The sequence below is a fragment of the Sinohyriopsis cumingii genome, chromosome 3 (genome assembly GCF_028554795.1).
Source record: "Sinohyriopsis cumingii isolate HCF-2022 chromosome 3, ASM2855479v2, whole genome shotgun sequence".
NCBI lineage: Eukaryota > Metazoa > Mollusca > Bivalvia > Unionida > Unionidae > Sinohyriopsis > Sinohyriopsis cumingii.
Window position 1 is genome coordinate 146,394,189 of NC_142963.1, and position 23,760 is coordinate 146,417,948.

General features: G+C 41.9%; 1 protein-coding gene across 1 annotated transcript; it reads left to right on the plus strand.

Moving 5' to 3' along the window:
- The first annotated feature begins 354 nt into the window (after positions 1 to 354).
- On the plus strand, positions 355 to 23,542 carry LOC149804084 (G protein-coupled receptor moody-like). The gene is made up of 3 exons (XM_089954038.1): positions 355 to 466; positions 20,320 to 20,523; positions 21,319 to 23,542. Exons 1-3 carry the CDS (start codon positions 355 to 357, stop codon positions 22,032 to 22,034), a joined length of 1,032 nt encoding a protein of 343 aa, XP_089810164.1. The 3' UTR covers positions 22,035 to 23,542.
- The last annotated feature ends 218 nt before the right edge of the window (positions 23,543 to 23,760 follow it).

The following is a 23,760-nucleotide window of genomic DNA, read 5'->3' on the forward strand; positions in this document are numbered from 1 at the left end:
ATTGTGATATTTTGTACCACAAGTAACTTTTCGAGAGATCTTTTTTAGGAATATAATTTGTTATATTGTCATGCAAATTGTTTATTTCAGCATCCTAACAACAGTTGATATTTATTATGAATTTAGTACGATAAAAATTTTAACTGTCAGCAATTTGGACAATTTTACCTTGGAAAGTTGATTTCGTGGTACGAATTCGAGACACCTAAAATGAAATATAATTACGCTCTTCTGTAAAAAGCTGAAGTTGGAATGACAGGGCGACATTTCTTAATGGTCAAGTTACTGCATAAGTACAATTTACGTTAAAAGGTTAAATTTAAGAGACCAGTTAGTTTGCTTGAGGAGGTTCAAATGAATTCGACGATCAAGGAGGTGACGCAGTCAAACGGAGAGGAAAAAGATGGGTTCCTTTTGTATCTAGCAGTGGTCCTGATGTCTGTAATCATTGCTTTTGGCTGTATAGGTAAGTAGTGATCTCTCTCTGTCTGTCTGTCTGTCGATTCACAAACTGACACTTTCTCCAAAAGGTTCTTGTAGTATGTATGTATGTATGTATGTATGTATGTATGTATGTATGTATGTATGTACGCACGTACACATATGTACGTATGTATATATGTTTGTATGCTGGTTTCTTTGGAGCCGAAGAGTGAGAAACTTGCCTTCAGTCTGTATACAGATTTTACTCCGAATGGTCGCCTTTACATATCACTGACATCTCACCTCTCCGCGTGGGTTCAGTCCTCGGCTCGGCCAACGTGTGTATGTGAGAAAGCTTGCCAAGCTTCTCGTGGGTCGGTGGTTCTTCCCGGGTGTTTTCTGCATAGCCTATCACGTGCAGACAACCCACAAAACAAACAAATAAATGTTACTAGAAATACAATTTTGAGTTGAGCACATACAATGAAGCATTACATTTACGTAAGCACTGTAGAGAAAAGATGGGCAGTTTCTGTGCAGCAGGTATAAGTTTGCGTTGCATCTCTATTCCATCATCATTGTCAGCATTGTCATCACTATTATCAGCATCTGTCATTCATTTTTCCAGTACGTACATGTTCCAGTGTGGTAATTATCTGTCATTTTCTAATCTGACAACTGTAAATCATTTTCCGCGTATTTTCCATTGCTGAATTGGAGAGAGGTGTCTGTTTCCATTGAGAGTAATTTTCAGTGTCTGCTATCTTTCGTACCGAACGTACCTTTCATTTTACATGCAGGTCATTCATTTAACTAAATCTGCTATTTTCCAGTGATTGCACTTTCCATATTTTGTCATTTTCGTATCGGTTTAATTTTCAATGAACCGCTTAGGTGACCTCGAGGTTAGAGCGTCCGCCTCGGATGCGGAGGTCGCGGGTTCGAACCCCGGTCGAGTCATACCAAAGATTTATAAAAATGATGCTAACAGCTGCATTAAGAGGTTAGTATTAAGACTTTAAGACTGTTCGACCTCGTGTCAGGATAATGTGACTGGATGGGACATGATGCTACATGTCTGCGAAATGATGCCCTAGTGCTAGGCACCACAAAAACTGCCACACTGCAGACAATCTCAGCAATATAACTGAAAAATTGTTAAAGCTTCGTTAAAAACAAAAAGCCAAGCCAAATCAGTTTCTATGTCAGTAACTTTCGTTGTGTGCATTTTCTGCGCCCGCGCAGGAACAATAATTTAATTGTTCATGGTTTTTGTTTGCTTTTGGTGTTTTTTCCAGTTAGTGCGTTTTGTGTTTCTCTTCATGTCTGTCCATTTCAAGTCCGATTAATTTTCCATGTCAGTGATTTTAATGGTATTCCTTTTCTAACGTCCCAGCGTGAATTTTGTGCACCTGTATTTTACTAAAACAAAAGAACGAAACATTTTTAGTTTACTTATAAGAGATAGATAAACAGACAGGGAACTTAGAAAACACAAGAGGAAAGAAAGACATGGAAACCAAACGAAGAGAAATACAAAAAATTATTTCAGTAGATTAGTTAAATACGTGGAATCGTAAATGAGAGAGAGAGAGAGAGAGAGAGAGAGAGAATATAGGCTAAGTTTTATGTAAACGTAAATCGTTTGTTTATAGTAGTTTGTTTTTAAGCCTTCACCTTAGCATGATTATCATTTTACATTAATACTGAATCGAAGTTGTTCCAGTCATACATTTGGATTAAAATATGAATAATTTAATATCTGTTCTGTTTCAGAATATACAAGACTTCAATTAAAAAAGGCGAGCGTGTTTTTGCGTGATGAAATGAGATAATTATTGTGGCTTCACTGGGTAGGCTTCTGGTACTTTCATACTTGAAAACAAGTGTGCTCCCGTGAATTGACGAGAGAGAGAGAGAGAGAGAGAGAGAGAGAGAGAGAGAGAAGTAGTTAAGTGGGCCACCATAGGGACAATGGGACTTAGCATTAAAAACACCCCTGGGCAACTCTAGGGACAATGGAAATTTAACATGGAGAAAAACGCTGGGCCACTTTAGGGACAATGGGAATTTAACATAGAGTTTGGGTCTGTCTAGGGACAAGGGAAATAAACATGGGAATAGAGTTTGGGTTTGTCTAGGGACAAGGGGAATTGAATATGGGATTTTTTTGATTTTTTTTGAAAACGTTTTTTTAAATTTAAATTTAAATTTAAATTTAGAAAAGGGGTAGGCAATGGAAAGGCTATCTCTTTTCGAGAAATATGGCTGGCCCTGAAAAGGGCCTTTGGGTTTTTTTCTTCTTCTTCTTTTAACTTCTTAACTTTTTCCACCATCCTCTTATTTTGTCCATCATTTCTTTCTTCTTTTTCTTTTCTGTTTCTGGTATCCAGTCCGGGTGACCCATGGCTCGGAACTTGGCCTGTATTTTCATCCAGTTGTTATTCAGCTGGTCGAATTCTAATTTCTTCTTCTTATTCTGTTCTTCCTTTCTTTCTTTAGTCCACCTTTCCTTTATGTTTTCTACTTCTTGGGTCATCACTTGTTTCATTATTTCTTCTCCTTTTTAAAACCTGTTCAGTCCACTCTTCATATATGACAACTCCGTCCAATACACTATATGTTCTAGGAAGCACCGGACTTGGATGACATAATCCAGTGCTTCCTTCAAACTCCCCACTCTTACATAAGGTGGGTCAATAAATCCTCTTGATTTGTTGACTTCATCTTCTATCATTCCTTCTATTATATGTCTGGCGGCCTTTATACGTTCGACTTGACTGGTTACCAAGTGTTCTTTATCTTCATACTCCCATTCCTTTTGTATCCTTTCTATAGCATATTCTGCATCAATTATCCAGAAATAGATATGCCTCAATTGATTAAATAAATCAGTCACTTGCGTCATCTTGTCTAGATTATTCTTTGTAGAATGGTTTGAACGACGAATACTGTGGGTTCTTATACGAAAAGCGCGGACGTGAAGGAAAACATCCCCCTACTTTTTCATTTCATATAATAAAACCCAAACTATACTCTCCACATACGCTAAGAAACAATAAACAAATCCATAATCTACTATCCACACAATCGTACGTGAGCGGTTACAAACACAAACACACAAACACAAACACACAAACACATACGCTAAGAAACAATAAACAAATCCATAATCTACTATCCACACAATCGTACGTGAGCGGGTACAAACACAAACACACAAACACAAATACACAAACACATACGCTAAGAAACAATAAACAAATCGATAATCTACTATCCACACAATCGTACGTGAGCGGGTACAAACACAAACACACAAACACAAACACACAAACACAAACACACAAACACATACGCTAAGAAACGATAAACAAATCCATAATCTACTATCCACACAATCGTACGTGAGCGGGTACAAACACAAACACACAAACACATACCCTCACACTATCTTAAAAAAGAGTTAGTGTTTATATTCACACTACTCTACCTACACATTGGCAAATTGATGGTTATTTCTTTTCTAGAGTATTGGGTAGCCCTGAAAAGGGCTGTTTTTTTGGAACTTCATGGACACCTGGTTAATGGTGGCACCTTCCAGGCCTGGCGCCACATACACATCTTATCCCCCAGTTACTTTTTACTTTTTTGGGGGAGAGAGCAGAGGCAGGATATGTCGCTTCAGAATCCCAATTTTCGCTCTCTGGGATTCTGAAATTTATTCTTCTTCTCTTCTTTTCCTTCTCCTCCTCCTCTTCTTTGTTTCTTTTCTCCTCCTCTTTGTATCTTCTTTCCTCTTCTTCTTCATCTTTATATCTTCTCTCCTCCTCTTCTTTTTTTCTTCTTTCCTCCTCCTCTCTTATCCTTCCCTCCTCCACAATGGCTTCCGCGGCCAGTTCATTCAACAGGCGCCTGGCATATTCCAGATGCACATGAAGTTCCAACAGTTTAGACAGTCTCGTGTTCATTTTTGGTGTTGATCAATCAATAAGGGTAGCTAGACTGCCCAGCGAGTTTCAATTTATAGTGAAAGCGCGGACGTGAAGGAAAACATCCCCCTAAAAAAATATAAAATTGATGTTACCTACATCATGACCAAAAACAACAACGCGCGGACCTAAAAGAAACACTCACTCACTTTTTTATGTTACCCATCACTATTTTAAAATTTTTTATAAATCACTTCATTAGACTATCCACATACGCAAAGCAATCCAATCTAACTCCAAATATACACCTCAAACACCAAAAAAACCATGATTTTAATCTACTATTCATACCAACTTACTTAAGCACTTACTAACACACAAACACATACCCTCACATTTTTTAAAAAAGAGTTAGTGTTTATTTTCACACTACTCTACCTACACACATTGGCAAATCGATCGTTATTTCTTTTCTAGAGTATTGGGGTAGCCCTGAAAAGGGCTGGTTTTTTTTTTGTTTGCTATGGCATTCTTTTTTTAGTTTCTAAGAATGCGATGTCCTCTGAGGATAGACTTTCTGGCGATAGGTCTGCTTCTTCGGAAAGAGAAGAAGAACTCTTTGGTGTCGATACGACAATCGACAAAGCCTCTGGCAGCTTCAGGTTGCTGCTGCTGTTGTTGTTGTTGTTGCTGCTGCTGTTGCTGCTGTCTCTGAAGTCTGTACTTCTCCGTCCATTCTTCTTTCTCCCTGTTCATTTCTTCTCTGAAGAGCTCTTCTATCAGGTCTTCAGTGATTTTTAACATTCTCACATTCTCTATTTCTTCTGGCTTCGGTATCAGACTGTGTCTGACCCTATGCAAATTCACGTAGGCTTCGTTGAGTTTAGCTAGTTTGGAGCACATCTTCTTAGGAGGATGAGTCGACAATGGATGGTTAGACTGGAAACAACCCGGTTCTTAAAGTCAAAGCGCGGACGTGAAGGAAAACATCCCCCACACGGCTTTTGAGTCGCAACGTTTAGTGAGTGTCATGAGAGGGATAGTAAGAAATGAAAGAGCATCAATTCAACATTCTTATAGCTAAACAAAAGACAAAGGCATTTTTTTTCAAAACACAACATTTTTTATTCAAAAATCACTTAACACTAAACAACAACTCTAACATTTTTAACAATAATCCAACAATATATCATCAAACAATTTTTTCAAAACACAACATTTTTTATTCAAAAATCACTTAACACTAAACAACAACAACTCTAACATTTTTTAACAACAATGCAACACTAAAAGTTTCTCCACTAGGTAAAGAGGGATAACAGTCTTCCATGGTTTCTAGTAATCTAGGATGACTTCTCTCAAACTGTTGATTTCTATGGTATTATCGAATTCTGCATACAGGATGACGTTCACCGTTTCATCAGGGTCTCGGTCTTTAAACTGAATTTCCACACGAATCTGGCCGGATTTTATAGGGTGGAAATGTCCCTCGTCGCTGCCTTGGTCTGGAGTGAAATCGAAAGCCCACAAAGCGTAGCCTCCTGCATAATCCTCGTACGTAATACCGTGACTGGTATTGGTTCCTAACTGTCCGGTGGCTTCGTACAAGGACAAGTACGATCTCAAGTAATTCTTCTTTTTAAAGTCAGGTTCGAAAGGTCGGGTACACAAGGTCTTGCCATCGCGACTGACTTCGATTTTGGACACGCCAAAGTGTTGAAAGTAGAAAGGATTTTTTTCGGCAGCTCCGTTGAAGGCTGTATTCTCGACGATACCAACGATCAAACGTTTGGGTAACTGTCCTTGGAACAGATGATCTTCGATCATGGATCGCTGTCCCTTGGGAATGGTGAAGGTCGTATGGGATACTTGGCGGTCGTTCTGCTCAACGTCTGACTGATGTCGTTTCCCACTTTAGGTAACACTTCCACACGGCGTACGTAGAGTCTGGCTTCTAGGATTTTGGTTTTGTAACCGTCACTATCAGCCATCAAATGGAAAGCGGCACTGCTACGATTCAGTCTCAGGCGGACATCCACCCCGTTCAGCAAATACTTTTCTTGCAACCACATGTCCAAATGCAAACGATCCATCAGTTCTAAACTTGTGTCGGCTCCCGTGATTCTCTTTCTTCGTTCTAGAAATCCATCATTGTTGTCTTTCTTTTCATCAGTTTCCAATATTTCAAACTTGGTAGGTTCGTCAGCTTCCCATACCACACAGGCATTGAGATGAGTGTTCTTGGCATCTATTCCGTACGTCAAGAGATTTTCCAGGTAGGCACGATAAGGGTAAGTATCCATGCTGCTACTGACCAGTTTGTTATTCAAGTACAAGTCCACTCCACTGAACAAGGAATGCATGAAATTGTTGACGGGAGCTACTGCTTCATCGTCTATAGCACCTCCAGTCTTATCTAGAATTTTGACTTTCAGGTACAAGTAACTGCTATTCAGATCGATGTAATCTTCGGGCTGTCCTTTGATTTCAAACTCGATGGGAGCGGAATCGGTCAGTGAGGAGACGGGGTGAAATTCCACCCACTGGGATTCTTGCATGGTCATCATGGTAGGGGGCATGGCAAACAGATCCAGTTCCGTCTTGGAACAAGCGCAAGATTCTCGGTGCATCATTTTTTTTTGTCTCTTTTCTCAATAATCGAAAACGTCTAAGTCTCGAACGGTTCTTCTTTTCTTGGCCTTTCTCGCTTGAAGTCTGGTGAAAGGGTGTTTTCTTCGTCGTCTCTTTCTGCCTTGTCCTTGCTGAATGCCTGACTCGGTAGCGTGCAGGGCATTTATAGGTGTTTCTCGTTGGCCTAAAATGTCTTTGCCCGTTTGCAGCAAGACATTTTTGCCTGCCCTCATGAAGGCTTCTTTAGGGTTTTGTTTGTCGATGATGACATTTTGGAGAAATTCTTTGCCTTGCGTCAGTGCCGCATCTTTCAAGGCGTGCAATCCGCGTGTCACCATCGGTTTCAACACCGGGGCCACCGAACGAAAGGCCGATTTTAACATGTCTCCTAAACCGTGTCCTCGCTGTCGAGCAACCCCTCGGTACACTGGATACATGACTTACTTACGAGTCGTGAGAGAACCGTTTTCGAAAATGGAGTTTCACCGTGACTTTTCCTTTGGTGAATGGAATATTTTGTCCCAAATCTCCTTTTATAGCAATGTTGACCGTGTCCAAATACGACTTGCTGACAGGCAAATAATGCGGATGTACAAATTCGCGGTGAACGTGATAAGTGTTTCCACCTTCCTCGTCAGCATCCGTGGCAGAATCCACTTTGAAAGGAATGACACGCAGTAACGGTACGGAGGTGTGTCCCACCACGCTGTACTCCACCACATCGGAATACACAAACATCAAATTCAGTCCTTGGTTCAGTTCTACCGGGGCACGAAATAACTTGCTAAAAGACTCGTTGTCGTAAACGATGGGTAATTCGTTTTTCTTCATCATGGTCTTTCTCATGTCCATGTCTCCGCCCAACATGTCAAACAATTCAGGACAAAATAAAATGGACAGGATTTTACTTCGTTCAAATTTCATCAAGAAGCGACGAGCTGCTTTGTGGTACTCCATGGTGACACTTTTGTTAACATGCTCCAAAGCTTTCAGAAACACGACATTAAACCTGGAGGTTATGGTGCTGACCAAATGTTGACCACTAAAATAATAGCCTGGGGGAATGAACAAGTGATAGGTGGTGTACTTTTGTGTACGGGTTTTCTTGTCATATTTGACATTGCTATCCATCCACTGTTGCAATTGTTCGTCATGAACTTCCACATCAAAAAAAGTTTGATTGGGAAGGACATTGAGGACTTGGGTCGGGTGAATCATTTCTACTAAAGCCACTTCCCAATGGGCTTCGTGATCTAAGGGGATGGCTTGAGGTAATTTGGCCGTGTAACAGCACAACGTGTTGTTGGGAAACACCTCCATGGAACTGTCACTGGGTAAAGTTAAGTAAAATTGGTTTTGGTGACTCATAATTCCAGAGTTCTGTGGCTGTCCGAGGGGTTACTGGACGTCAGAGGCGTGTCTCCGCCTAAAATGGGGTTCTGGTTGTGATTGAAGTGGTGACTGGCACTGGCACTGGACACAAGGTTCCCGGGGTTCCCGTTCGAGGTGAATTTCAGGGAGGGATTAGGAAGCAGGTAACCGATGCAACTGCTCAATAAAATGGTCCACAATTGTTTGTCTCCTTGTTGCAAACTCAAATTGGCGATGGCTGCCCCGATGACACAATACACCACGAAGATTTGGCAGAAAAAGACGATTTGGGTTTTAGGCACACGTTCTCCACACCACACCCACAAGGGTCGTTTTTGTAAATCTTGCACAGAAGAACTAGGGGAAGGAGGAGTGGTCGACGTAGCTGCGTCTGCTGTGTGAAAGGGCATGATGGTCACTTCTTTTTATAGTCGATGACTTGCGAAGCGTCGATCCAAGAATCGAAACTGGGTGGATATCCTTTCCAACGTACTTTGACTTCTTTGACACGTCGTTTGCCCACTTTACGGGTTCTGCGTTCGAGAATGCTTTCGATGTCGTACACGTCGTCTTCTTTTTTGGTGACACGTTGTAACTCGGGCAAATAAAACGTTCCTTTAAGCACTTCTCCGTTCATGTCTTCCAATTTATAGACGGCAGGATGACGGCCATGCACTCGTCCAGTGACGCGAAACAATTCGGTCGTCCAGTTAGGTAAGTAACCTTTGTCGAAAGTGCGTTTGGTTTTGCCAATGCGCACCCAATCTCCTACGGCCAACATTCCACTTTTCTCGGGGACAGCCCTCGTCAGGGACGTACCAAACAGACGCTCAAACACCAACACTTCGTTGTCGGGAGTCACGTCTTGCGGGACACGTCCGATGCTTCGATGGTAAGATTGGTTGTACGCTTGCACCAGGTGCGGTAAGATGTCGATGTACTTCAGAGTGTGGTGATGCGTAAAATATTTCCACATGCGTTCTTTCAAAGTGCGTTGAAAACGTTCCACGATGCTGGCTTTGGTTTCGGGATTCTCGGTGGTAAAAAAATGAATGTCACGTTTCTTTAATTCTTTTTGGAAAGCTTGGTTCAGAAATTCGGTGCCTTTGTCCGTTTGCCATCGAAGAGGGTGACGACCGCTTTGTTTCAACACCCGTTGCAGGGCTCGCACTAACTCGCTGCTCGATTTGGAAGTCAAGGGCACGACCCAGGCAAATTTGGAAAAGACGTCGATGACACAAAACAAATATTTGTAGCCACGATTGTAGCTGGCCAAATGAGAGACATCGGCTAAATCGGCTTGCCATTGATGATCGATGCCTTCCACTCGGGTGCGACTTCTGGCAAACTTGCGTCGAATGGGTTTGTGTAAAGTGTAGGTAGCTTGTTCTTGTAACCATCGTTGCACTTGAGGTAAACGGAGACTTTTCAGTCGCGTTTTGGCAGCACGATACAATTTTTGAACTCCTGCGTAACCTGCAGGATGGGAGGGATCGTAGTAAATGCTGGCTAAGACTTTTTCCATTTTTTTGTGTTGGTTGGTGTGTTAATAAGACACCCACCCTTGGAGGATGCTACTCTTTTTCTCTTGGGGTATTTTCTTGGATTGCAATGCTTTGCGTGTGCGGCCAGCAATAGGTGTCGAAGAGGAGAAGGATGTCTGAGCGGGGGATATCGGTTCTTGTTTCACTTCTGTCTTCACTTCTGTCTTCACTTTCTTTTTCTCTTGTGAGGAAGAAGGGGTGGCCATCATCTTTTTAATCCATCCAATTCTGGAGGTAGGTGGTGTTGTTAACTTGCGTACTTTTTCTGGTGGAGTTTGAAACCCTTCCTCTTCTTCTCCTTTTTCTGTCTTGGTCACGGGTACTGGTGGTACTGGTACTGGTACTGGTACTGGTGATGGTGCTGGACTTTTCATCAAGGTCTTAAAATCTTTCAGAGTGGGTAGAGCTGTTTCGTCTAAAGCTTTCTGGTGAAAGAGTTGCAGTCGTTGCAAGAGTTGACCGTACTTTTGCGATTTTTCTGTTTCGGACAAATCTTGGCGATCCATCAAGGACTGCAATTCGTGTTCTAACTGGGACATCTCGCTCAAATGGGGATTGGGAGGTAAATGCGGGGTGTGTTGTTCTTGCCACCGATGGTATTCCATCCATCGTTTGTAAGGTACTAAAGCTAGTTTTCGTCCTTCCATGGGGTTGTCAGGGGTCGATTCTGAGATCTTGGAACTTTCGAGGCCTTTTTATCTTGCTCCCACCAGTCCGCCCAACATGGTTCCCAAGACTCCTTTCAGTATGGGGCCTAACAAGAGAGGTAAAATACCTCCACGTTGCACTAACATCTTCTTTTTTTGACGAATGGGAATTTTCTTTTGAACCATTTGGCGTAGAACGTGACGATGTTTGCCTAAGCATTGTTTCTGGTGTTTGGACAAAGGGATCGTGCCTTTCAAAACCTTCAAACAACATTCGCACACGGTATCGATGACCTCTTTGGAGGCTGTTTGAATGAGTTTTTTTCGTAGGGGTGGAGAAGCTTTGGACAGGACAGATAACATGTCCCCATGTTTGGCTAAACGTGGTGGCAGTCCTTTCCTTTTCTTTTCTTGGGGTTTTCTGGAGGGTGACATCTTTGAGTCTTCAGGAGCACCAAAAAAACACTGATACCCGACTTGGTCACAGGCCTTTTTTATACTGGAACGCGTCGCCACTGATTGTCTTTACGTCGTATTAGTTTGAGGACAGGCATGACACGTCGTGCAGGGGTACGTAACGGACTAAATCGAGCCAGTTCTTGCTTGGACAAATCCAGCAAACTTTGTAACATGCCCGATCTTTCTTGAACTTTGATTTTGGGAGAAGGTACTTTGTGAGCAGCAGCCACTGCCACTAAATTGGAAGGTCCTGCCACTGGGGAAGTTCTTTTGGGGGTCATCAACGGAGAAGTTCTTGGTGTGATCAACGTCTCCAAGTACTCTTTAGTTCTGGGTGTCATTAACGGAGAAGTGGACAAACGTGAAGCTGCCGGAGACGCAGTCACCGCCGTGGCAGGTCGTGGTTTGCGAGTGTAAGGTTGCGTCCTGGCCGAAGTGCCTCTCTTGCGACTAGTTTTCTGTGGACTTTTCTTTTTCTGGGGGCTTCTTTTCTTTTTCCGGGGTGGTGGTGTCTGGTCAGAGGAGGGTCCTGCCACTGGAGAAGTTCTCCTTGGGGACCTGGTCTTTTTCTTCTTGGGGCTTCGTTGGACTTTTGTCTTGGGGATAACTTTGGGGGCATTAAGATCCCATCTTAAGAGTGAGCGAATGATGACCCCTCCTAGAGTACCGCTCCCTCCAGGTTTCAAAATGATTTGTTTTTTGGTTTGAGTGTCGATGCGGGGATCGGCAAGTTGGACCAAAGCGACTTTGTTTCGATCGAAAAAGCGTTTGGTTTGATGAGGAATCTGAATGATTCCTTGGAGTAATTGACGTGCCGTCACCGTGAACCATCGTAAGACTTCTTTGAGACTAGCTTCTAAGACACGAGCTCGTGTTTGTGGATCTTTTTCTCGACTGATGCCATACAAGGCACGAATCAATTTGACGGGAAGATGCGACTGAAGGGACGTCATGTTCGCACTGAGAGTGAGACAGACGAAAAAGGGTCTGAGGTTTTTATAGATTTTTTTATGGGGAGTGAAATGAAGTCGAGGACGGAGACGTGTACAGGACAGGCCCTCCGTCTTGGCACCAGTGGTGAAACAAGTGGGTACGAAATCGCAAATCCTCAGGAGTCGTAGGTTTCAAATCGACGAGTAAATAGGCGTGTGGCGTTTGAGTGGCATCGTCGTACGCCTGAGTCAGCCAAGGCGTTCCTAACTGTTTGGCTAAGACTTGCACTTGCGATTTATCTCGAGACTGATGGTGCGATGGGCTTTACTTTGTTGAAACAAATTTTGGGTGATGTAAACGACACTGGCATTACGGTGATGCCCTTTGCGCGTGAACCACAGTTTAATTTCTTCTTCGTCTTCTCCTAACATGTCGTCGAAAATGACCAAGTGGGTTTGACGGGAGTCAGAGACGATGCCGTCGTCTTCTTTAGGAATGCCTTCCACAAACACGATGGAATCGCCTTGACTTTCTCGCAAGAGGCTGTACGCCGATTGCCACTCTTTGTAACACCACACGATTCGTTGAGGGGGTCGATCGATCAAATGATGTTTATGTTCGATCAAACGTTTGACGAATTCGGTTTTGCCTGAACCGCTGTGTCCAGCAATGAGCATGTTAAAGGGATGGCGAAGATACAAAGCCTCCCAACTGGCACGATATAATTGTTCATCGATGACTTTGACAGTAGAGGAAGAGGGAGCAGAGACAGCAGAGGTAGCCATGGTGTGAGAAATGTCACTTGTGACACGAAAAACAAACAAGACAAGAGTTTATATACTTTTTCAGAACACGTTTAATGAATGTTTCAAACATGAATACGAAAGACAAAAATGCATAAAAGCCAAAGGCTTAAGTACAAGAATAAAAGGCACATGATAACCATGAACGTGGAATAAACACAAGTGTCTGTACAACATGTTTTGGGTAAAGTTCTAACCAGTTCTATAGTAGGGGTAAGGTCACACAAGTGTCCTCCCGAAAGGGTCTTTCAGGCCTGTCCACGACAGTCCTGTCCTGGGTGACGGGTTCTTCTGGCACCGTCACTAACACAGGTTGAAAAGTAACTTTTTCCTTGAATAACTCTCGTGCATACTGGGCCACCTCTTGTGTCCAAGCCTCAAAACCCTGGTCTCGGTGATGTCCAACATTTGACTCCTAACCAATCTGGTTTCTTCTTCGTCAACGACATGGTAAGTTACTTCAATGAACAATGAACTATCGATCTTGCCTAGGGTTCCTTTTCATATACAGACCAATACCGACGTGACCGTACGGTAAGGTGAAGTGATTGGGAAGTCGCACTCGCTTCTGGTATACAATTTGATAGACTTTTTCCAAGGGTCGACTGACGATGTGGTGAGTGGGTAAACGTACAATCTTGTTCGGTTGATAGGTGGTCACTTTAAAGTTTCCATCCTCTCCCGATTGCAAGGCTTCTTTCAATACCCCAAAGTTGACCACTCGACTGGTACGATGATTCAGAGTCAGTCCTTTCACTTTGCACGTCGTGTGCACTTCTCCTTGTTTGTCCCGGTATTCGTAGCCGTAATTTTTGGGACCACCACTGACGAAACTTAGAATCTTGTCGTCGGGATGCTCGTCTGTCCAGGCTCCTAAACGGTCTCCTTCGATGTCAGGGTGCTGTTGAATCGGGTGATGGATGTAAATGCAACTGTCCGTGTCAAAGTACAGGACGCGTTCTTCTAACAGTTCTAAAGCTTCGTACAATTTTAAGCGAGCATGAGCTGTCACGTAAGCCGCAATGATGACATTTCCAAAAGGGTCGTCTTGTACAAAGTCCAGATCTTCTTCGTAATTGACCAAGATCAAATCCTCTCGAACGACGTCCACGTGTTTCATGTATTTGGTTTTGTCGTGAATCATCTGGAAGTAGCGGGAAGGTTCTGTCAAATATTCCGTCTTGGGTAAACACGGTCGTTGTGCCATTTTACCCCACAAGCAATTTAACATCACTTTGGCAAACGATCGCCTGCCTTCGTTTTTTTCGATGTGGTCTAAAGAGATGCCTTCTTGTGCGTAGTATTTCTCTTTGAATTGAATTTGGTCTTCGGGAGTGTGACACCAGGAAGGATAGCCGCTGGCTTCTTGTTTTAGTTTCAAAAAGGCATCCACGTAGTCGGCGAAAATGCCTTTCTGAGTAGGGTCACCCTTGTGGTACTGTTGTGTCTTGGGAAAGTGGCAAATTTCGTACACTTCTAACAGTTGGTATCCCATGTCCAGAGCTTTGAACAATTCCACGCTGACCCAGGTTCCCGTCAAGGCACGTTCTTCCTGGCTGTGATGGCAAGGTTGGTCCTGGTTGCACGTTTCGGCACAAGTACGGCACAAGGGAAACATCAGTTTGCCTTGACAATGGTGAGGTAAGACGGGATGGTATAGGTTCGTGGGAGGCAAAACTTTACACTTGATCAAACCTTCGTATTGTCGAATGTTTTTCAGGTCGAAGTGTTCCCTTAACAATTGCGGGTGCCCTACAGGAAAGCGACAATATTTGCACACGTAGGGATACAGCGAACACACGTCCAAGTATTTGATTTCTTCTCCTTCCTCTTCGTCAGCTTGGTACAGCAAACAGGTGGCATTGGTCCTTCCTCCGTACAAACTATCCCTCGGGTTCAGCGGGTCCATGAACTGGTAACTTTCCACGAGGCGTTTAAACTCGGGATCGGTTTTCAAACGGTGATCGTACTCGTGTTCCCACATTTCCACCACTTGGTATCCTTGCTGTTCTAACTTTAGGCGTCGCTGACAAGTGTCCTGGTACAAGTCTTCCATGGTTCGTTGCAAAAACTGATTTTTAGTGCCACGGTCAGGGTAACAGACGGGACATCCGTGAAATAAGCAACCGTTAAACTCGTACACGATCTTGGGGTTTTCTAAGTCCCAGCCATCTACCGAATACGTTCCGATGGTCTTTTCGCCTCCTCCGTTGCGGACATGCTGAATCCATTTGTCTTCCTTGTCGCACAAGTAATGTAACCAACGTAGGGCTTTAACCGAGTATTGACGCTTGACATAGTGGGTCGTTTGAGGACTGATGACAGCCACGGTGTTTTCAGGCATGAATCGTTGGCGGCACACTAAGGAACACGCTTTGGCAATGGTGCAAGCTTCTTTCAAAGGATCGACCCCTCCGTGTTCCATGAACAGTTCTCGAAATTTTCCACAGCAACGCCGTAAAATGTCCACGTCGGAACGACAATACTTTAACATTTCTTCCTGAAAGTCGAAAGGGTCCGAGGCGTGAGCTTGGTACCAAGCGTAGAAAGCTTCTCGTTGTTCGGTACGCATGTTGTCCGGGTCGTAATAGTGAGCCTCAGGCAAATGAGGTTGAACAGCATGTTGATTGGCTTCCGTATTGAAAAAGTGTGGAAAGTACCCTTTAGCCATTTCTGTCATTCCAAACGTTTTAGGCATTCGGCTCAAAGGCATGGCCAAGTAACTCATCGAATCTTTAAACTATACTTGTCCCACTTGCATGAAAATGATTTTGGCTCCGTTCAAAATCACTTTAGGACGTTCGGTGCCATGTTCCGTATAGTACCTCAAAAGAAACTGTCCATCGTATCCGGAGAAATTGTGAGCCATCACCGTGGCATGACGATGACAATCTCCGTAACGTTCGATGTCCTCTTGGCTCCACGTCTTGTCGATGGGGTCTAAGACCCATTGGGCAAAATCGGCTAACGTGTTTGGTCCCCGAAAGATTTTTTCACGTCCTCCAGGAATCTTGCTGCAGTGAGGGCAATGACTGAAGATAGGTTCTTGAATGCACTTCTCGCACGCTCGATGAGCCACGCAGAAATTAGGGATGTGAATGCCAGTCTCTTGCATGCATTCGAAATCGAAAAAGATGAAATTGCCTTTCTTCTTGTGACCGTCCTCTTTCTCTGGTGGGGGTTGGTATTTTTGCACGTAACATTCGTGTTCCAAGTCCACGATGTGGTGACAAATGTGACATTTTTTCTTTCCTCGACATACGTGTGCCTTGGCATTGTTGGTACGTATGCCTTGTCTACACGTAGGGCACAATCTCAGGAGTTGACAAGCACATTTCTTCTGTGAACCTTGTGTTTTCAAATGTTGTTGGTAACAGGTAGGGCTGACAAACGTGCGCAGACAAGTCGAACAAGGCACTGGTTCTTCGCTCAGACAGGGTGGAGAGGCCAAACATCCTGGGCATTTCCATCCACAATGCTTGTGTTGTTCTCGATTATTATAACCATAGTCACATTTCTCACAGTAATATCTGTATCCCAGGAATCCGGTGATACTGGTAATGGTATCGAAATGGTCATCGTGATGATAAACATGAATGTATTTTCCGTCCTTAAAGTCTTGGCCTCGAAACAACAGAGACCCGCGCATTTCTTGAGGGTGCACTTTCAAGGTGTAGCGTGGAGCTAGGGCATCTTGCAATTTTTGCATCTCAGGAATGCCACAGGGTGTGTCTTTGGACAGGCCACCTTGTTGCAACAGGAGTTCTGCTTCGTTTCGTTGTTTGGTTCGGTTCGATTTTCGAATGTTCTCCCAGGTTCTTTTCCATTCTGTCGTATCGTTCTTGTTGGCATAGGTTCGTCCCACCACGATGGCACGGGCTAAACACATCTGGTCATGAGGATTGTGAATTTGGACAAGACTACGCCTAATGCTGCGAAGCTCGTTCACCAATAACATCTTTTTGCGTCCTGTCCCTTGAGGAAGAGAGACGTGGGCCATTTTCAGTGTGGCTTTACCATCGGTGATGTCAAACTGGTCATTAGATTGTTGTACGTGTTGAATCTTGTCCATGATTTTGGAAGCGGTTAGTTCTGCAGGTCTGCTAAACTCGGTCCAAACAGGGGATTTCAAACCGTCGTGATCTATGCATAGTGTCAAGCGATCGTGTTCTTTGGGTTGACATTGTCGCTTGAGTTCGGTGAGCAAAGAATCCCACATCTCGGTGATGAACCCTTCTGCTTTCTCCAAGGGTATGTCGGCCTTGAAATCTTTAAACTTCACCGTGTAGGTGTAAGCCGTGGTTCTAAATTTTCTAGAGGAGCGCTTTTCCGTCTCTCGAATGGAATAGTATTTTTCAGGGTTGACTAAGGGTGACGAACTTGGTTTAGAGGTTTCAAATTCTGGTTCACTCATGTCCTCTTCAAAATCACTGGCATGAATCTGTGCCAAGATTTCAGCCCTGGTACGAGGCGATAGATCACGTTTCTGCCTCTTACTTTCTTCTTCTTCTTTCTTCTCGAATGAATGGGATCGTTTCATCTTGAGTGCAAAACGTCAAATGACTCAAGTTTAAACACCATAGACTAATTTATAGTCTTGGCAAACCAGCGTATATAAAAAGGGTGTGTGTCTTGTCCTTTCACTATTCATTTCACTCTCAAGCTGAGCACAACGATGGAAGAGACTATCCAGATGGAACGTTTCGTCAGAGCTTTGCGAGGGGTCATTAGAAAATTCTCTTCAGACCAGCCGACGGACTACTCTCCTTCCTTTCGAGATAAGAGTCAGGATACTTGCTATATCTGTCAGAAGAAAGGGCATTGGTCTTCAGAGTGTCCAGACCGTCAAAAAAGAAAAAAAAAACAGTGGCTAAAAAAGACAAAAGTCAAGATACCTGTTATTATTGTAAAGAAAAAGGACATTGGTCTCCAGATTGCCCAAAAAAGAAACAAGAGGAGTCAGAAGAAAAGAAGGATTCTTCAGAAGAAGAGAGGGATTCTTCGGAAGAAGAGAGGGATTCTTCGAAAGAAGAGAGGGATTCTTCAGAGGAAGAAGAGGAAGAAAGAAGACAATTCTATTTAAAAGAGGCAAAGAAACAGGAGAAGAAAAGAAGAAGGGAAGAAAATGAGGAAAAAACGGTGAAGAAATTCAAAAAACAGAGAGACTAAACAAGGAGAAAGAAGAAGTCAATGAACTTTTAATTAAAGTGTTCTGTGGTGAATTGTGAATTGGATTGTAAAAAAATGGATAAAAGAATACATGAATGATATAAGGTAAGTGTCTTTGAGTTTTGATTTTAAAATAAGAAGCTACACTCACGCACTCATACACAGACACGTACTATAAGGGTAAAATGGGTGGGTTTATTTTTGAGTTATTGGCAAATTGAAATTGTATTTCTTTTCGAGAAATGTGGGTGGCCCTGAAAAGGGCCTTTTTTCTTTATGGTGTAGGAGTGAGTTTAACCAATCAACTTTAACTGCCTTAAGCCTTTGCCACGGCCGAGGCCTACTTCTGATGATTGGGTTGAAATCACTAAGGGTGGTACGACAGGCTTAGTCACAGGGTTGGCGTGTTTAGCTCGGGAAGGTCGTATTCTCTTCGGTCTTGATAAAGAAGTCTGATACATTTGTTTCAGACTTCTTAACTCCGCTAAAATGTCCAACAGTACCGTAGCCGTTTGATTTTCACCCTCTTGTTTCTTTGCTGCTACTTCTTCTTGCTGTTGTTGCTGTTGTTTTTTTTTTTACCTCTTCTTGTTGCTGTTGCTGTTGCTGTAGGAGAAAAGCTTGTTCCGCTTCCTTTTGTCGTTGCATAAATTTCTCCAATTCTTCTTTCTGTCTCTGTCTAAAATTCTCCACTTGCGGTAATGAAGACGGTAACGAAGGTTCCGGAACAAATTCTTGCGAGGTAAGAAAATCCACAAAATCCCAAAGTACCTCTTCTGAAAGTAAGTCAGGGTTCCCTTGGGCAGCCTCCCCTGCTGGTGCACCCCAATGGATCGTTTTCTGAGTTTCCGTCATGTTGAATCACTGTCGCATAGATTGACTGCACACAAGCGCTAGCGAATCTATATAGACCAACTGACGTCACAGACTACTCTCTTCGGATTGGATGCGGGCTGACTGAATTTTGTAACGCGTGTTTGGATTGGTGAATGAACTCAATCCGTTTCAATCCTGCCTCTACCTATAAATAAGCGCAGTTCAGTGCATTGATTCACCTGTTCTCGTCGCTTCAAGATGTGGACCGATGTGCAATCTTCTACGCTTGTGTCTTCCATGATGTTCCGGACGGACATACCCATGTATGTCCGATCCAAGTGGGCCGTTGTCCACAGGACAAACACCAGCCTGTGGATACGTAGGATCTACGTAGAAAGACAAGGATGCCTGAAAAGAGTGCTGATTTACGGACCAACAGTGAGACGTAGCCTAAGGACAAGAAGAAGACCAATGCGGTACCATTTATGTTAATGAATACATTAACATAAACCCAAAGGCCCTTTTCAGGGCCAGCCATATTTCTCGAAAAGAGATAGCCTTTCCATTGCCTACCCCTTTTCTAAATTTAAATTTAAATTTAAATTTAAAAAAACTTTTTAAAAAAAAATCAAAAAAATCCCATATTCAATTCACCTTGTCCCTAGACAAACCCAAACTCTATTCCCATGTTAATTTCCCTTGTCCCTAGACAGACCCAAACTCTATGTTAAATTCCCATTGTCCCTAAAGTGGCCCAGCGTTTTTCTCCATGTTAAATTTCCATTGTCCCTAGAGTTGCCCAGGGGTGTTTTTAATGCTAAGTCCCATTGTCCCTATGGTGGCCCACTTAACTACTGAGAGAGAGAGAATATTATTTATCGTTTATTAATTTTAGCAAATGGATAAAACATAAATCTTTCTTATGGAAAGATGCATATGCTTGCCCTAATCAAAGCGATAGAAAGTTTCCAAAATAAAGTGCTCAAGACAAGAGAATGACCATCGTGATTATGCCAGAAATCCCTACTTTTCATACGCACTTTACAAATGAAATTCGCATTGAAAGGAAACCATGAAAAACAGAAGAAAACTCCGGGTATCTATAATAATTTTACTAGAATTTTCTGTAAACCTATCATCAAATTTGTAATATGTTTCAACACCAGAGACACTGAATAAAGAAAAGAAAAAACAAACACACGCAGACGATAAGAGTAGTTGTAGGGTGATAAAAGGCGAAAGCTGTAAATAGGTAGGTATATCGGTAATGGTTATAGACGATACCGTAAAGATTGAGGCAAACAACAACGACGATGGTGACGATGGCGGCGATGATGACGAAAATGATCTCAACAACGATGAGCAAGCAAATGTGGAAGGATCATTATAGAAAGACCTCAAGCGATGCCGCTTTCCTTTATTTGATAAGTATATGTTGTTATATGTTATATCTGTATCGACTGATATAACACAAATAAAACAAGGGTAAATGGATTTTGTGTGTGTATGTGTATGTGTGTGTGTGCGTACGCGCGCGTGTATGTAGATAATATTGATTTACTAAAAATAACAATCTTGTTTACTTTTGCAGGTAACATCTTAGTCATCATCGCGGTGAAAACCAGAAAGAAACTACGAACCGAGTCTAACGTCTTTGTAGTCAATTTAAGCATCTGCGATCTCCTGTTCGTCACCTGTGTTCTACCTTTTAATATTTACACGTACTTATTGGACGGTTGGTTTCTAAGTGAGCGACTCTGCAAATTTATCGGTTTCCTTGGATACACACTCACAGGTAATTTAGATTAGAATTATAAAGATGTCTCTCAGATGTAAATAAATAAAAACATTAAAATAAAACGAGATACTAAGGATGTTAACACATACTGACAGTACTAGAATTTAATACTGTAGCATATTAACATCTTTCTATAGCAGAACTATACTACTACTCCTACTACTACTACTACTACTGGTAATAATAATAATAATAATAATAATAATAATAATAATAATAATAAGTATAATAATAATAAGTATAATAATAATAACAATAATTCTAATGAAATCTTATTTCCTTATACCTTGCACAAAATGGCAAATATTTAGCAAGAAAAGTCCTATCTTTCTTGAACCGCTACGGTGGCATAAGTGGTTAGAGCGTCCGCATCGGATGTGGGAGGTCGTGGGTTTGAACCCCGGCAGACTCATACCAAAGACATAAAATTGGTACTAGCAGCTGCCTCGCTTGGCGCTCAGCATAAGAGGTTAGTGTTAGGACTGGTCGGCCTGGTGTCAGGATAATGTGACTGGGAGGGACATGATGCTACATATCTGTGGCATGATGCCCCAGTGTTAGACATCACTATAAACTGCCACATTGCAGACATCGTAGCGATAAAACAACAAAATTGTTGAAGCTACGTACAATATTCAAAATCTCTCTCTCTCTCTCTCTCTCTCTCTCTCTCTCTCTCTCTCACACACACACACACACACACACATATGCACATACACGCACATCTTTCTTGATTTTGAAGCATATCACCACAATCTAAAATTTTAATATGTACATTTACATTTATTTCAGGAACTATCATTATTACAATTACACTGATTGCTTTCAATCGTTACAAGCTGGTTCGAGATATACAGTCGTACAAGAGGATATTCCAAATGAAAAACTTGCTACTCATGATTGCCATGGCCTGGACGCTTCCGGTACTCCTGATGATACCGCCTTTGGTCGAAGTTTGGGGACGTTTTGGGTACGCTCATATGTTAGTCACGTGCAACCTTCTTATTGACCGTGAGAGCCAACTGTTTAAACTATTCCTGCTTATATTTCGTACCGGACTTCCGGTTGTCTTCATCTCATATTTCTACACCATGATCTACTATACCATGCGCACCAGCCATCGCCGCATGGAGAAAATTTCCTGCGCCATGAGCTCGCTAGAAACAAGCAACCACCGCAAGGAGATGCACCTCACTAGAATCATGATCACGATTTTCTTGGTTTTCATCGTGTCTTATTTTCCTTGTACTATTGCCGGAATTATTGATTGGAATCTGGTTCTTTCTCAAAGATTCCATATGTTCTGTGCAATAACAATTTACATTGGAAGTGCCGTTAACCCGCTTATATATGGACTAATGAATAGTCAGTTTAGGAGAGCGTACGGAGAGATACTGTGTTGTTGTGTTAAGAGGACGATCAACCATTCTTCTACGGTCTCGCAAGTCATAATTCATCGTGTATACAACAGAAATGACTCTCTGCTCTCAAGATCTAATCAACATTGATGAAAGTATGACTTAGATATAAAGAAGCTTCAAATACCTGTCGCGCGCACGCGCGTGTATGTTTTTGTGTGTGAACTTGTCTTGAAGTCCATAGTTTTTGCCTGTTTTCAAGGATCTCAAAACAATTTTCAACAGAAAGGTTCTTAAGAACAATTACACAAAAACATTTTCTCTGATCACTTAAAGACCACACATCGCGGAATTCTAATTTCACACTTGCATTTGTTGTGTGTGCATCGCATGAGTATGACTCCTCAGTTAGCGATTCTGGGCCGAATGTTATCACTTTACGCAAATGCAATACAAAACACTACCCAAACACTCAACACCAAAAAAATATATTCCTATTTCAAATTAATTAAAGTGTGTGTCTGTGTATGTATCTGGGTGTGTCTGTGTGTTTCTTTGTGTGCATGCCTAGAAATATCCAGCTAATTCCCAGTGTTAAGAAATTAGGGAGGGTCCAGTTTTTGAAACTGATCCATTATATCATAAAATCTCGTGTACATTGTACATTATGACGTCTTCTCTTATTAACTAGCTAAATGTTTCGGCTGATAAATATCTCCCAAACAACAACTCTCCATAATCAACAATTAATCACAAAAACATTAACAATGCTAGTAAGAGACACGTAATAAAAATAGCATATACTTAGGGTTATTACAGTATACTGGAAAAATCAGTGAAAAGGGTTGGGTGACAAGTCCTTTAGGCCTGTGATGGACTATCAAAATATACAGCAGAAAGGACGTGTAAAGTAATGCATTCATGCAAATACCAATTTATTTGTTTACGTAAATGATTATTTTCACAGCATTATACCAGAAGGGCATTTAATACGAGCATGCAAGGAAAGTCAACATGGTCATTATTTGATTCTGCCTTTAAATATTTATTTTCCTCTTTCATGTTTCTTTTGAAACAGTGTACAATTACGGGTCATTAAAATCAGGCATTTTGCTAGTAACTCTAAAGAAAAATAAGTTCTATATTCTAGACAAAAGACACCGACCCCCCACCCCCCACAAAAACCCTAGGCAAAATATACATTTGAGTCAATTATGAATAATACCATATCATTACTAATGACACAGATAATATTATCAAGCGATTGATTGGATGAAATCACTTAGAAACTTGCCTTACCCTTTTTATGAACTTGTTGTATTGTCTTTGATATTAAATATTCAGCTCGTATTTCTATAAGGTTAGGTGCATACTAGTAATTAGATATGTTGTAATAGTTCGTTTCACCAAATTTCGTCATGCCTTAATGAGATCGCTAAAAAAAAATCCGTATATGAGGAATTTGATGCCTTCCCTCTTGTTAATTGTTTAGGCTCGAATAAACAGTAACACAAGAAAGAGTGAAAACAACAAGCTTTGAAAAATATAATAATTTGTTTCCCTGGAAAATAATGTAAAAATGAAACATCATGAAGAATCAACTCTAAAAATAATCCAAGAATAATAAAGGAATAACGTTTTAGAAGTTCTAATAATAAAATGTTCTAATGATTTCAAGTTCAAGTCCCGACGAAGAATCCAAGATGGAAGACGATGACGTATGCTATAACCTGTAGTGTATTGAAGTCTACAGTTCCTTGTAGAAAAAAGAAATATCACTCCGGTTTTGGAAATGCAAATAAATGTGTTATAAGAGATGTCTTTGTTCAAGAATTTCTTTTGAGCATGCGTATATCTCCAGGAAAAAAATAATTAA